The sequence below is a fragment of the Nesoenas mayeri genome, assembly GCF_963082525.1.
Source record: "Nesoenas mayeri genome assembly, chromosome: 9".
Taxonomy (NCBI): domain Eukaryota; kingdom Metazoa; phylum Chordata; class Aves; order Columbiformes; family Columbidae; genus Nesoenas; species Nesoenas mayeri.
This window is the reverse complement of record NC_137557.1, coordinates 17,972,690-17,987,200: the sequence shown is the minus strand read 5'-3', so window position 1 is coordinate 17,987,200 and position 14,511 is coordinate 17,972,690. Positions and strand designations below refer to the sequence as shown.

The window sequence follows — 14,511 nt, the reverse complement described above, 5'->3', positions numbered from 1 at the left end:
GATTACTCTGCACTTAGCATGTGTAATCAGCCAGCTTTGTTCTCTACTGTTCACTGCTGTTTTCTTCCAGTTGATTTTTTGATTGTTCAACAGGAAAAGACTCAATGCAGATTGTATGTGTGACCACTGAAAGCACCTTTCCTGCAGGATCCGAGAGTTGCCTCCTCATGCCTCTGTTCCTTCCTTTGACTCCACTTTATGCTCCCAGATTCCACTGAGTTGACCTCTAAGAGTTCATCATTGCGGGGACACCTGCTTCCTGCTCTCAGCATCCAAAATCGGGGCTGAAGATCATCTCTGTTAGCAATCCCTACCTCTTCTGGGGATCAGTGCTCAATGGAGGCTGTTAATTGCTCCCTATTCGGAGGAGAGACTTGATATCTTGAAGGGAGAGAAAGTGGAAGAGTATGTACAGAAATGTGAAATTACCGTTGACATTGTGGGAACAATATGCCTTAGATACTGGATTTTCTGTTTCATCCTTTATTTTCTTTGCCACACAACAGTGACGTGGGAATTCTGCTACCCCATTTATTATTCAGCTCAGTGTGATGTCCCTTAATTAACTAGAGCTACAGGAAGCAATCACCTGGTGAGGGTGCCCTTGTTCTTCAGTTATAGCTGTAATACCCATTTTCCAATCTCCCATTCCAGTTGGACACCTGAAAGTTGAATATTTTATGACTGTGCTTAAGATCCTATTTTTGATTATCCTGTGGGAATACCCAAAGCTGTGCTTTGAAAAGTAATGAATATGGATCTGTTTTAAAGAGGAGACATTTTTGTATCTCTTGGAAGGTATAGCCACTGCTGCAAGGCATGTTTCACAAGGCAGCAGTTGAGAAGTTGTTTTTGCAATTAAAGAAGTAATTATGGGCCTAAGCAATAACTTATGGCAGACACTCTCCTTTTCTGACACTGGGAATAACAGGAAGAACTTAAAGTTCTTGTTTAGCTACCATGCTCCCTCTGTTTCTGATCACAACAGCTCCACGTAGCTTCAGGTCTTGAATGAATGAAAGGGCTCATGTGGCAGCCTCTTGAGCTCTGCCTTTAGCAGGTCCTATTTTGGAAGGTAAGAGACTAAGTTTGTCAGTGGCTTTTCATTCTCATCCAGCAGTTCTGGAGAACACTTCTGAAAAATTGGTTCCCGAGTTGTATCCGAGATAGAAACTTTTCCCAGAATTTCTTTGTGGTGTGACTGCACGGAGGATGCTGTCTCTCAAACCTTGGCCAGGACTATTTCCAAGGCAAGGTATTATGATTTAGCTCAATGTCTCCAAGGATTTTACAGTCACTCTGGAGGTTTCAGAGGACTTCTCAGTTAAGATCAAGGATATGCACGTGTTTTAGTGAGAGCTGTTTGAAATAAACAGAAAATCTCATTTAAAAACCAACGCAACAAAAAACCAAACCCCAAACAATAACAACGACACATGTCATCCACAATAACCTGAATACTGCTCCCAGCAGAAATGCTGTGTGGCAGAAACTGCGTCTTGACTCTTGAACCTTTACTTACAGACAGGAACTTGAAGGATAAACTCCTGGAAGTTTTGAGCAACTATTTTCAGTTCCAAACACAAGTGAGTTCTTCAGAGGTGTGAACATTTGGGCTGTTTCCTGTAGGAACTTAAAACCTGGAATGAACAAATGTGAAGACCCATCTGTGTGGTGGTGAGCTGAATGAACACTGAACTCCCAAAAAAGCCAGACTTGTAGTGTCTGATACTGAGATTTTACAGCATGTTTGCTGTAGAACAGCGAGCTGCGTCCAGCCCTCCTGTGCAAGGCAAAGGCATCTTGTGGAGACTTCCTCCATGGGAATGCTATGGTTTTTGGTGCTGATGCCGATTTATTGACCATCCTGCAAGTGGAAATGAGGAATGACATGGAGTCCCAGGGTGAGGGATCTGCTGAGATGCAGATATACATGCAGACTTTTTTTTTTAATGGTAAGATTATATTTGCAGGTGTTTTCTACATGTAGCCAGGTGTGTTTTGGGCTTGCTGAGTAGACTCAAGCACAACGTCAAATCCAGTTTGACTGGTAGCCTGTTGCTTTAGCTTTTGCTATTCTATTTAAAACAAAAAGCATGGGTCTGGCGACAGAAAACCCTTCCAGCCAATGCAGGTATTCTGCGTGTTCCCTTATAGATGTTCTCAGTTGTGATCCCATTTTTCTTGGTAGGACCCAGGTACAGTTTATTGAGAAATTGCTATTTGCAGCCGCTACACTGGCCTTGAAGAGGTATGTTCCCTGCCCTGAGTGAGTCTGTCCTCACAGGAAGCTTGGAGAACGAAGGCTTTGTAGCAGGACGAGGTTCTCCCTGCTGTCGAGACAATGAAGATCCAGAAATCTCATTTTTCCAGCTTACGTGAGCCAGTGACATTCAGTGAAAGGCAAACCTGTTCAGGTTTGGGATAGAAAACCTAACGTCACCTGGTGATCGACCAGGCTTGGTGAGGGGGAGGAGGAACAATAAAGAGGACAAGGCTACAGAGCAGAGCAGGGTATGTTTCACTGATTAATAGCCGCATATTTAACAAGCAATCAAACCACAGTGCGAAGTGAACGCACGTTTCACCGCAGCTCAGTGATGCGCGGTTACTGAAGGAGGAATCTAGGTCACCTTCTAACGCTTTACTTCTCTTGTTCCTCCTGACTTGTGTTGGCTCAGGCGTGCAGCAAGGCTAAACATTCTCTCATCTGAACCATTTCCTGAAAATGAGAATTCTGAAATGATGAATTCTATCTTAGAGAACTTGAATTTAAATTGTTTGGATGAATGTAAGAATCTCAGTTCTCTGACTTAGAAAAAAAGGATAATAATTGTTGAAAAGTTTTAAGAATAGATCTTGCCAATTTTGTTTTAACTTTAAAATGGAACACGAAGAGGTATTGGAGGGAGGTATTGGGATCCAAGCAGGTAAAAGCAACTGTTAATTCTCTCTGAATTCTGTTTGGATGGGCAGTAATTTTGTTATGATATGTGTGATGTATAAGATATTTGTCATAAGTTGCCTGGAACTAGTCTTCATTAGCAGACAACATTTTAATGGATTTCTGAACCTCATTGTTTTAACTGCAGATTACGAATGTAAACTCAATGTTGCTTACTAGGGTTGCTAGAAAGATCCTTTGTTACTGAAGTATTAAGATGAGGAGAAAACGTGGAAGTATGTAACCTCATATTGACACGTAATCACAATTGGCATTTAATTGGAAGTCAGTAACGTCCACATATCTTTTTACTCTTTCTAGATTCTTTTCTGATAAACATACTCAGTGCTATTCCAATATACTTGGGGATTTAATGTCCATTATCGTCCTGGAGCCAATGCAGCTCCTTGCAGGCCTTTGGTTCTGAATTTGCAAAGAAGTATGTGTTTGTGTATGTGCCATATGCAAAGGCGGGAGATCAGATGGAGCTACTGATGACCAGACCTTAATCATGCTTAGAGTAGTTGGTCCCTTGCTTTTCCTAAACCCGTAAGTGTGCAGCAAGCATGGGTATATGGCTGGTGTGCCTGGCAGAACTCCAGTTGCTACTAAGGAACTTGCCCTCCATAGGATGTTGAAATGGCAAATCATGCTGTGGTGCATTGGTCCTTCCCACTTACTGAGAAACAAGCAGTAGAAACAAGTCGGTTTTATTCTCTGTGTGTTTCTATGCATATTAAAAATAAAAATATAAATAGTGCAAAGCTTTGCCTAATCCCAAATATATGTGCGAGTAGGAGAGATGTACACGTTTATTTTGCTAATATAAAAAAGTGCTTGGGAATTTCCCAAATAATAGGGAAATCAAACTGTTCGTGAACAGCTGTGTATCTCTGAAGCTGTAGTCATTAAAACAATGAGGGCAGTGCTGCTTTCCTTGCTGGAAAAGTAGCTGGGAAGCATGAAGACTTTGCTGTAATTTTAATTCATCTTTTCCTAGCCAGAGGGTTGCAATTCATCGTTCTCCTGCAGGCAAAACAGAGTCTGAGTTACATAGGGTCAGTATAGCATCAGTCCTTTGAAAAGGAAAACTTGTTCATCTTCTCTATTCTGCACCCTTTCTCTCATGGGAGTAATTTGGTTTACCACCTTGCCAAACTAAAATGATCAGTGTTTCTTGCAGTTGCTGCTCCTAAAATGTACTGGTAAAAGTAACTGAAAGCTTTAAAACGTTGTAATTTTGTAACTTCCCACGCAGCTTAAGTAACTGGATGTGTTTTCAAAGGGAACTTGAATGTAACCATTTTCTTTTGCTGATTTATTTGGAATCCTCTGTCATTAGCGTCACAGATATCTAATAGAGCCTATAAGGTGTATTTCTATTGTTTTCTCATGAAGTAAAGATTCTAGAGAGAAATCCCACACGTTTTATACCTAACTTGCTTTGACCTTTTGTTTTTTTCAATGAGGATTTGGCTCAGAGCTGTCACTTGTGCCTTGAAGTCTCTCCTGTACTATTATACTGTAATTGAGTTGTTCTGTATTTATACATGTTTCAGTGGAAGGGGAACACTGAGTGGATAATTGGGAGTGCTCTTTTAAACAATAAACTATGAAGAAGTGATGCTGAAATACAGTATTAACACTATTTTCTTTTCTGACTTGTTTCCAGGATGCTACAGTTATCTCCCACCTAATGGCACTGCTCAGTAGGTCTCGATATACACAAGAATACATATGTCAGATCTTCTCACATTGCTGCAAAGTAAGGAAGAGAATACATTTTCTTTACGCAACTTGTTGTGTTTCTAGTATATAAGAAACTGTGTAAGATGATGGTGCCTTTTGTGACAGCATCTGAACTGTCATTGCAATGGATTTGCTGACAGATTTCTTGGGGTTGATATATGTTTCTCTACAGTAAAAAAAATGCAACTAAGTGTGTTTTTATAGGGTGTGTATATTTATTTGTACCTTTGGTTACTAAACGAAGTCAGCAGTCTAGACAAATATCAATCCGCACTGTTATCAGTACAGTTTTTGGAAGGCTTATTGATTTTCCTCTGGAGCATCTCTTTGTGGAGCTCTTGCACCTGCTGTCAAGGTTTAATTCCAGAGAAGTTTTCCAAGAGGTACTGTAGGTTGAGAGAAAGAAAAACGCTCCTCTCCCTTCAACTCTACCACTTACAGGTTTATCCAGATAGGTGTTCATTCCTGCAGTTCTCTTGAGATGGGAAAACTAATTTAAAACCAGCAGCAATCCCACCCCATACTCAGGTTTCTCTCCAAGTTTCCACACACCGCTGTTTTTATATGATTGTTGCCATTTTTGGTAGTTACTTTACCCATGGATTATACAGTAACTGTATCAAAATAGTTCAGTGTAGGAAATCAGATTTGTCCAGCATCTTTCCCTTTTAGAAACAGTTTAAAACTAAAAGACCATAGATTGTATTTATCTCTCAGACTAACAAATGGAAAAGTTCCAAAATGTATGAATGTATAAGTATTTACCTCAAAAAATATCTTTCTACCTTATCATTTATAGTGAGTCTTCTGGAACTTGGAATAATTCCTTTGTTAAAAACGTATTTTTCTCTACCTTGACTGTTGTTTATAGACATTCATCCAATTGCATTTCTTCTGTTAAGTGAAACTGAGGAGTGAAAACTGTAGTGTGATATAAAAACATAGTTCTGTTGCCAAGATTTATACAATTGTTTAAAGACAACATTAAGACAGAATCCTACATTGGGCTGTGGAAACTCAGATCTAACATTGGGAAAAGAATTTGATATTTTAAGAGGAAAAATACAGCAGTGAGGCAGCTCGTGTTTGTGGCCCTTGAAAGGCTCTTTAATAGGCTGAGTATTTTGAACAGGTGAAAAACGGGGCTGTGTTGACTTATAAGAAAAATTGCACAGGACTGATATAGGGTGGTATAGAAGTCAGTTTATACAATTGGGAGTTTGCTCTGGAGCAATATAAACCCTGTTGGCTGCATGAGAACTGCTGACTAACCTCAGGTAATTAATCCAACAGGAAAACAGTTACTGTCGTCTCTTTCCAAGAGAGTTACTTGTAGCTCCAGTACCTCCTGCTGACTTACAGATCAAATATATTGGTAACAAAGCAAATGCCCGGTCACTTAACAACAGTAGAGTAAGGGAAGTCTTACAAACTCACTGTTTTGGATGCCTCCTGCACCCCTTGGATCTCGCTCCAACACGTTTTACAGTGAACGTTTTGAAACATCCAAGTTTTTGGAAAGAACAAGTTGCTTGTGTGAGCAGATAGAAACGTGAATGCGCAAGAATTGGATATGAGGATTAAGAAATAGCTGCATTTACAGAATAAACATTAGCTGTGTAACAAAGCAAAATACTTGAGTAACCACGTGGTCACAAATGTGAAATGGCTGAAGAACGCATTTCTCTCTTGCCCTGGCAAATGCAGCTGTTCAACAAATATCTAAAATGCCCCCTTTTTTTTTGTTAAGTTCTTCGGTTTCAGGTCTGATTATCAAAGTCAGTTGCTGTATTTTCAGATATAACAAAATACATCTAATGCAGAGCAGCAGAATTTGCATGGGATTTTCTGATACATGTGAATAGGCAAATATGTTCTTATAACTAAAAAAAATACTGCCGGTTTTAGTATTCACTACATTTTTAATGAAGACTCCGTCTTCCCCCCAAAAAGGCCATGAGTTGAGTGAGAAAACCTTTCTAATTTTTTTTCTTGAAGAAATAAGTGACTATAAGTTTTTATATTTAGGTAAGGCTTGGCATATGTTATAAGAGAGATTGATGCTTTGATTCCTCTCTTTCCTCGTCTTAGTAGATTTGTTCATTAAACTAATAGTAACATATAGCGCTTACCCTCCTCCCTGCACACTGTTCTGTGCTTATAACTTATACATGCATTTTTTCTCTTCCTTGCCAAAATCTTGTTTGGTTCGTCTACTCAGGTTTCTTTCTTGCCTGCTGAAATCTCTGTGTTCTCTTCAATCCTCAATTCAGGCTCCTAGCATATCACTGCTGTTTTCTGCATTTACCACTTACTTTTACTGCTTCTCACTGCATTTTTAGAGTTAAAATTAACTGGTGGAAAACAGTGACCCTGGAGAAGAGCCATCCTAAGCAAGGGAAAGCCTTGATTTACAGGGGGAGCAGATGCAGTTCTTAGCGTACAGAGCCAGGATTCTGCCAACATACAAGCAAATAAGTAGACTGAAATCAGGTCAATGTATGTGGAATGCTAAAATGCAAGTCAAAGTTTGGTTTTTTTAAGATTCTATCACACTTGATTTGTTTCCAGAGAAAGTGGTCTGAGTAGGTACGCTTTACTATTTCAGTGGTCAAATAAAAAGGGATAAGGTGTGCATTTGGAAACACACAGGTGTGTGAATGATTTGAAAAGATGGGCCTGGAACTTACGCAGAGATGTCACCACGTTAAAATATAAGTAATAATTTCACCACCAGTTGAAAATTAAAATCCCATGTCTGCGAGAGCCCATTCTGAGCATGTATTTTTATGTGATCTTAGGCCTGGTGCTGGAGCCCTGAGCCAAGGTACACCTGCATTTAGATACCAGCCTTTCAAATGTCATGGTGGAATGAATTGTTACATGGTGCTATCCTACTGCTTTATTGCAAATGGACATTGTATGATAGAAAATCATGCAAGAAGTGTGATTTCTAGTCATGAAATATTATGCTGTTCAATCATATTTGGAAAAAAAAGATGAGCATAGTAGGACTGACCCCTGGAACTCTGTATATCCAAAGAGAAACAAATCCAGAAGGCTTTGCTATTAAATTGGTGCCTGAGCTGCTTGGAAACGATGCATTATATTCTCAAGTTTTCACATTTCTATTTGAAGCTGTCCCTATTTATGGGTTAGTGCTTAACCTGATTGCACAAACCAACCTGGCATCTTTAATGCCCAAACGTGATGTGTGCTGATTAGATATTTTCATGTACATTTAGTTATGCAACTAAGGGTACTCCAAGTGTCACCTGTACATGCATTTGTCCTGTTCGCACCTAATTGATCATCTGCAACTTGTTGAGAAATCACTAATACTTGCGAATTACTAAAACTATCTAGGTCAATATGATTTCTTTTAAGTTCATTCATTATGTTCACATATTTTAATATCTGTTCTTCAGCTTCAACGCTGGCATAGCTGCGGCTTTAAATCATTGCCTCAGCCACTTCTGTGTGCCAATGTAAGTTGTTTTCCTACTTAAACCATGCTGTTTTAATTGCATTTTTTGGTAGAAAGCTCTTGGTGGCAGTAGCAGCTGAAGCATCTCTTAAAGCACCAGATATGTTACATCTAAAAGTAATTTTATGCTTTTTTTTCCCTTAGAGGTAAGGGATGTTCTTTTGAATATAAGAGGAATCTGATTCCAGCTGTATCTCAAACATGAAAATAAAGCGTTGTCGAGCCTGTCGTACAGAAGTTCTAAGACCTTTCTACTACAGAACTCAGTATTTGTGTTTCATTCCAAATACTTTTAAATCTTGGAAAGATATTGGTGTTATTGGCCGCTGCTGCCTTAGATCCTGAGGTCAATAAATGGGTGATGGGTGACTGGATTTATGGCTAAATATGTTTGAAACTAAAGTAATCCGTGGGAAGAAAATCTGAATGTGTTCTCAAAGCACTGTCATGTTCTGTCTGGAAACAGTTTCAGAATTAATTCCCTCTCTTCTGAGGCTGGAATTGTTGAAAATGCTTAATATTACCAGTGAATAAGACGTTAGTGATTGAGGATCTTTTATATGATTTGTAGAGAAAATCAGGAGCAATGTAAATGTTAGTAAATCTGCCTTTAATCCTTAACAGTAAGTTGCAGGTAGTGAAAACCTCATAAATGTTCTTCTAAAGAAATAAATGGTTTTATGTTTTCCTTTGAAGGGTCCAGATCACCAGACAATCTTATTTAACCATGGAGCTGTTCAGAATATCGCACATCTCTTAGTCTCCACCTCCTACAAAGTAAGACGTTAAAATTATTCCGTGTTTGACATATATTTATGAAAGGGATCCAAATGAAGATTATAAAAACTATAGGTTTGTCTTGAGTTATTTTTATTACAATATCTAATGCAAAAAATCTAATAAGTTATTATACCATTTCTGTTTTATTGGAAGCGGGCTGGATGAGATAGTTGTGGCTTGTCTGTTTGTATCATTCTGGATAAAGTATCTTTCAGCAGGAAAAACAGTGTTTAAATGAGAATTTCAAGCTAAGGGAAATTTGGTGCTCTGGTCCAGGGATTTGTTAATCTTGTGTGTTGCTTTTTGTTTGGTTTTGGGGTTTTTTTAATAAATGCAGTAGAAAGTATGTGATCTTTAATATTTTGTTAGTGAGACTGATACACTTCTGTTTTCTGTCTTTCTGTACCAGTTAGTTTTAACTATGATCAGACAACATTTTTCTCTTTCTCCCATTAGCTGACCTTTTTGACTCTGTATCATGAGGTGAATTTTCCAAGCTGTTTGACTTGGAACCTTTTATAAAGGCTTTGAACCTTCCCTAATTTTTTCCAAGAGCTGCTTTAAAATAAGGAAATCAGAGCAAGGTAGAGTTCTCAAGTTGCCTTTTCACTAACAAGATACGTGTAAAATATATCTCTTTAGCCCTTCCTTACTGCAGAGATGTATAAAGTATTCTCTATTTCCTTCTTTGCTAGTTTGGTCAGGCCTTTAAATTCCAGGTGTACATTCTGAGCTGCTCTTCATACTCTTTCCTCTGTCAGTACTCCTGGGATTAAGAGCTTCATTGTGGTCTCAGCTGCTTTCTTAGTGTTCTGCAGTAACTAGACATTCTCAGACCTCTAATGTAACTGATACGTTTTTGTGGAGCATGAGCCATCTCATTCTCATACTTATCCAGTTTCTTACTATTCAGCCAAAGAAGAACTTGACAGGAAAAGACAGCATTTTAAAACTTGCTTTATTTTTCTATACTTAGGGTCACGACCAGCAAGATATCTCAGGTGATTTAGGTGACAGGACCACACCAACAAACAGCAGAAACCCTCAAAATGGGATTTCGGTCCCCATGAGAAGCGTTTGTCTAGGTCTGCCAAGACAATTTCCCATTCTTTTCAAATAAACTGGTTTGGTGTTGGGATTGTTCCATAGCCAGCTGATTCTACAAGTATCTGTCCCATATGTTCTATCATTACAAGTATAATTGTGTAACCGCTGGTGAGATGTTACACAAGGGGCCTACAGCTTTTACAGCAGCGTTAGAGGTGATGGGTTCAGGACTCTATTTACATCTCTTTCCAAATGCTTGCATTCACTATTTCTTCTTATAACTACTGAACTAATCACCCTTACATTACTAGCAAAGAAAGTAGTCATCATGCTGATTTTAATATCTTTAATAGAGCCATATTGTATGAATAGCTAACTTCCAGCTAGACTTCAGTGGTTCTCATTAGAACCTTTATCCCCCAGCCCTGACTTCCTTCTGACAGGAATACAGCTCTTGAGCTGTGGGTTTGACTTTTTCCAGAGCTTTTTTGGTACATGACCTCTGCTCCCTGCTGCTTTGGATCGTACGCTGTATTGACTAGATCATTTGTAAAGTAAATGGAAGTGTCATCAAGCGAGGCTTTTCTTCTGAAGCCAGGGAGCCTGGTATCTGTTCCTCCTAAGACTTCACTGCTACTGACGAGTTCTTACCGTGGCTGTGATTAGATACTATAAAATTCATGCACAAAAGTGTGATTGTCTTTGCTGTTGTTGTCTGCCCCTGGACTTCCATGTTTCTAAGACTTTTTGCCAGGGAGGGTGGGATGTCCCCAAACCTGACTTAGAGTCGGTGCTTTCTGCAGTGACAGGATTCTACACGTCAAAATCTTGGTCCCTTTGCTTCGTTTTCACACGAAGAATGTGGTAACAGAAATATGGGAAGACACAGAGACCGTTTAAATATGTGCAACTGTAGAAGGTGAAGACTAATATCTGAACTAAGTTAGATTATTCATCTGAGAAGGTGATAATGGTTGGTCTTCAAAAAAGAGGCTATAAAGACTTCATAGCCTAGCATGACTTTGGCAACCATGAAATACTGTTCAATTAAACCAAGACATGGTTTCGGACTGAAGGAGGAAGATCCAACTTGAATAAATTTGTGAATCCTTTTTGTACAGATAATACTTGGGGCTGTGCAATGACAGTAGTTCTTATGGTATATATTTGTTTTAAGTTTAGTTTTGAATCGCTTCAACTGGTTGATTCTCTTTAGACATTTTATTAACTCTGCTTTAAAGGCTTCTGAAATATGGATCTCAACAACATGTATTTCTGATTCTCTTGTATACTTATGAGTCCTGGAGAGAAACAATACTATTGTTATGATACCTCCATTCTTTTGTTGTAATTGTTTTTGTGTTTGTGAGGTGTCACAAATAAGACCAGTATTTCTGACTGACTGGTTCCCAAGTTTTATCCTTGCTTGTCTTGTTCACAACATACCCTACAGAAGAATAATTCCAACAGGAAGATCACAGGAGTCATAGTGTGAGTTAGATGTTTCCATCTGCCTTTTATTCATCATCTACATTTCTTATTGATTATACAGAATTATTTTCTATAAGACAGTACAGCAGTAGAGACCAATTTTGGTTTTAAGTTTGCAATTACATTAATACTTCATCTACATTATGTTTTTACACAGGTTCGAATGCAAGCATTGAAATGCTTCTCAGTTCTAGCCTTTGAAAACCCACAGGTATCCATGACTCTTGTAAATGGTAAGTCTAAAGGTGCTCTTGCTTATTTGACACTCATTTTATCGATTGACTTGAATTAGAATTACTTGGAGTTCTCTTTCATTGCTTGCAGTGTCCGTCGATGGAGAATTGTTACCGCAAATTTTTGTGAAGATGTTACAAAGGGACAAGCCCATTGAAATGCAGCTCACGTCAGCCAAATGGTAATTTTCATCAGGAATTAAAATGAAATAGTATGCCATTTAATACTTTTTAACTGTTACTTTTTGCTTGTTGCAAAGTAATATATGATCTAAAATCTTAACAATTATATTGTTTGCATTACCTGAATCCTTGAAGAAGTGGTTCTCACCTAATAATCTTTGTAGCATAACTTCCACTCTTTGCTGTATATGAATAGGAAAAAAATATTGCTGGGTAGCACTTTTGTCAGTAACATGTGTTCAGACATACGGATTTTCATACGCTGAACTGCAGTTTTCACAAGTAGCCTGGATTTTATGAGCAGTTTTACTTAGAATAGGCTGTGGTCAGTCATGTGTCCTTACAGAGCATAATACCAAAATATCATCATGTCATTAAAGTTAATGTTGTTGTTGCACCGCTGTTCAGGACTCAGGTGACTGGGGCTGTGGTACGTTGAGAGCTGTGTGCACTAAGATGATGAGAGAGCAGAGCTAGTCCTGCTTCCCAGCTCTTCTAATTAGAATAGATTGTTCTTACAGCGTTGTGTGCTCACACAGCAGAATTAATGTTGTTAATGATTTCTTTTTTTTAGTTCAAATCAAACTGTCTGTCTGGTGTGGGCACATTTCTGTGTGCTCATATTCATGATAACTTTCTGCCGTGTGACAAAATGTGACCAGGTTTCGTAACAGCACCACTAGGGTTACACTCACCTCCTAAGCTGGGCATTTATTCCCTTTAAGACTCTTTTCCTATTATTATGTTGATAATAATGGAATAAATGACTTCAGGGAGTTAAAGAGGTAAAATTACCCATCACTACAAACTACTAGAATCAAACATAACTCAAGAGTTTGGTCACTGGTGTATTCTTTGATTGTTCTTATAGATTTTGGTGGCTTGTTTTGACCTGGATCAGTGAGTTCTCTGGTTCCGTTCACTGGACAATTTCCCTGGCACGTGTCTGAGCACAATGTCTTGAGATTCTGGGTGAGGAATGAGCTGGGTAGGCAGGGCGGCCTCATCTGTCATCTTGCCAGGTTACCGTGACTGAACCCATTCATGAAAGCGGTTATAAAGATGTGTATGAGGGGGAAGCTGGTTTAGGATGGTAATCCCACTCCATGTGTGAGATCTGTGCGGGGACATCCCACATTCCCTTCCAGCCACAACTGGTCTATGCAGTCTGGTTTTACTGGTTTTGTTAGGCAGCTCCTAGTGAAGAAGGCAAGTTGAATTAACTGCCTTGTAGCAGTCTTGTTTCTGATTGATTTCTGTGTTTCTTTGAAAATTCAGATGATACATAGACAATTCAGTGTTAGAAATTAGTATTTTTTTTTTAATAGATATATCTCAAGATATAAGGCAGTTTGTAAGTCATGAAGGCAGACTGCAGTTAAAAGAATTGTTCTGGCTCTGGACCATCTCCTGGGTCCGTTGCTGTTCTTTACAGGTCTGCTCCAAATGGGAAGGAGCTGGGTAGACAATCCCACCTTCTGCTGTTGCTTTGCAGCACTTTGGCTCAACTGAACCTTTGAAAGCATGGAAGAAAATGATGCAGTGAAAAGCAAAAAAAGAAAACTGCAGGAAAATGGAAGACAAACCAGTATCTTGAGTTTCAGGCTGAGTTTCTGACTAGTCCATGGGCAGTCATCCTTCTTAGTAGGGCACTCAAGGCCTCTGTTTCATGACAGTCCTGGGGGCCTCGCAAAGACCTACTGGCCTTTCTTCTATGAGTCATCTCCCTACATGATTCCCTCCAAGCCAGACTCTCTCTCTTTTTTCTAATAAGAGTAGTAAATGAAATTGTCACAGGTCCTCTTTCTGCTCCTAAATTAGTCTTCACTTCAGCTTTGGTCAATTAATCTGCAGTTCCTCTCTGATTTATTAGTAGAACCCATGGAAGGGGATTTTTATGCATTTGTGAAGCCTTTTGTTAAATTTCTGTTTAAATGTGGACTGGCATACAAAACTGTCGTAAGTTTCCTTTGTTTTTCAACAATTGAAGTAGATCTGGAAGACCCAGGTTCGCACCTCTTGATTGAAACTGATTGAAGATTCTTCCCTTGAGCAGCAGTTTTGGCCCAGAGGGAAGAGCAGTAAAGCCTCTCGGGAGAGTGATTTGTAGCTACAAGTAGAGCAGTAACCTTTGCCACCAAAATTACCGGAATTGCTCCCAGCAAAACGGGTGCTTTCCCCTTGATTGTTCGGGTGTGAAAATGAGTATTTCCTGCTGCCAGCCGCAAGGCTTGGAAAGGGAAGTTTATAGAATGATCTCTATGCTAGCAGTCAAGTCTTACCTTTGCACTTCCAAGAAATAATATGTTAAAAGACTTATGATTATGGGATTTTAGCTGTGTCTGTCACTAGTAGGTGTCTGGAACATGATCAGTGATGTTGCCTTCTGAGAGGTGGAAGAACTTGTAAAGAGCTCAGGAATGCAGAGAAATATGTTGTGGTTACATTACGTTTACATTTTACTGCTTCTTTGCTGAGCAATTCTAATTGACGCTATGTACACTTTTAACTTGCCCAGCTGAGAGTTCAAACATGTTGGTTTTAAGTCACCTTTACTGAATTTCAGTTATTTTTTTTAAGCACAACGGTGTCATGAT

General features: G+C 39.0%; 1 protein-coding gene across 4 annotated transcripts in view; it reads left to right on the top strand.

The window, feature by feature from the left end:
- ARMC8 (armadillo repeat containing 8) overlaps nucleotides 1-14,511 on the top strand; it is a 66,185-nt gene that overhangs the window by 31,603 nt on the left and 20,071 nt on the right. For 2 of the 4 annotated variants that reach the window (XM_080350104.1, XM_080350103.1), the window contains 4 exons: nucleotides 4,617-4,709; nucleotides 8,877-8,957; nucleotides 11,656-11,731; nucleotides 11,823-11,913. In XM_080350104.1, the coding sequence (XP_080206230.1) occupies nucleotides 4,617-4,709; nucleotides 8,877-8,957; nucleotides 11,656-11,731; nucleotides 11,823-11,913 (341 nt within the window). Of the gene's footprint in view, nucleotides 1-1,831; nucleotides 1,956-4,616; nucleotides 4,710-8,121; nucleotides 8,182-8,876; nucleotides 8,958-11,655; nucleotides 11,732-11,822; nucleotides 11,914-14,511 lie in introns of those variants that run through there. The other 2 variants (XM_080350102.1, XM_080350105.1) reach the window with 2 other exon arrangements.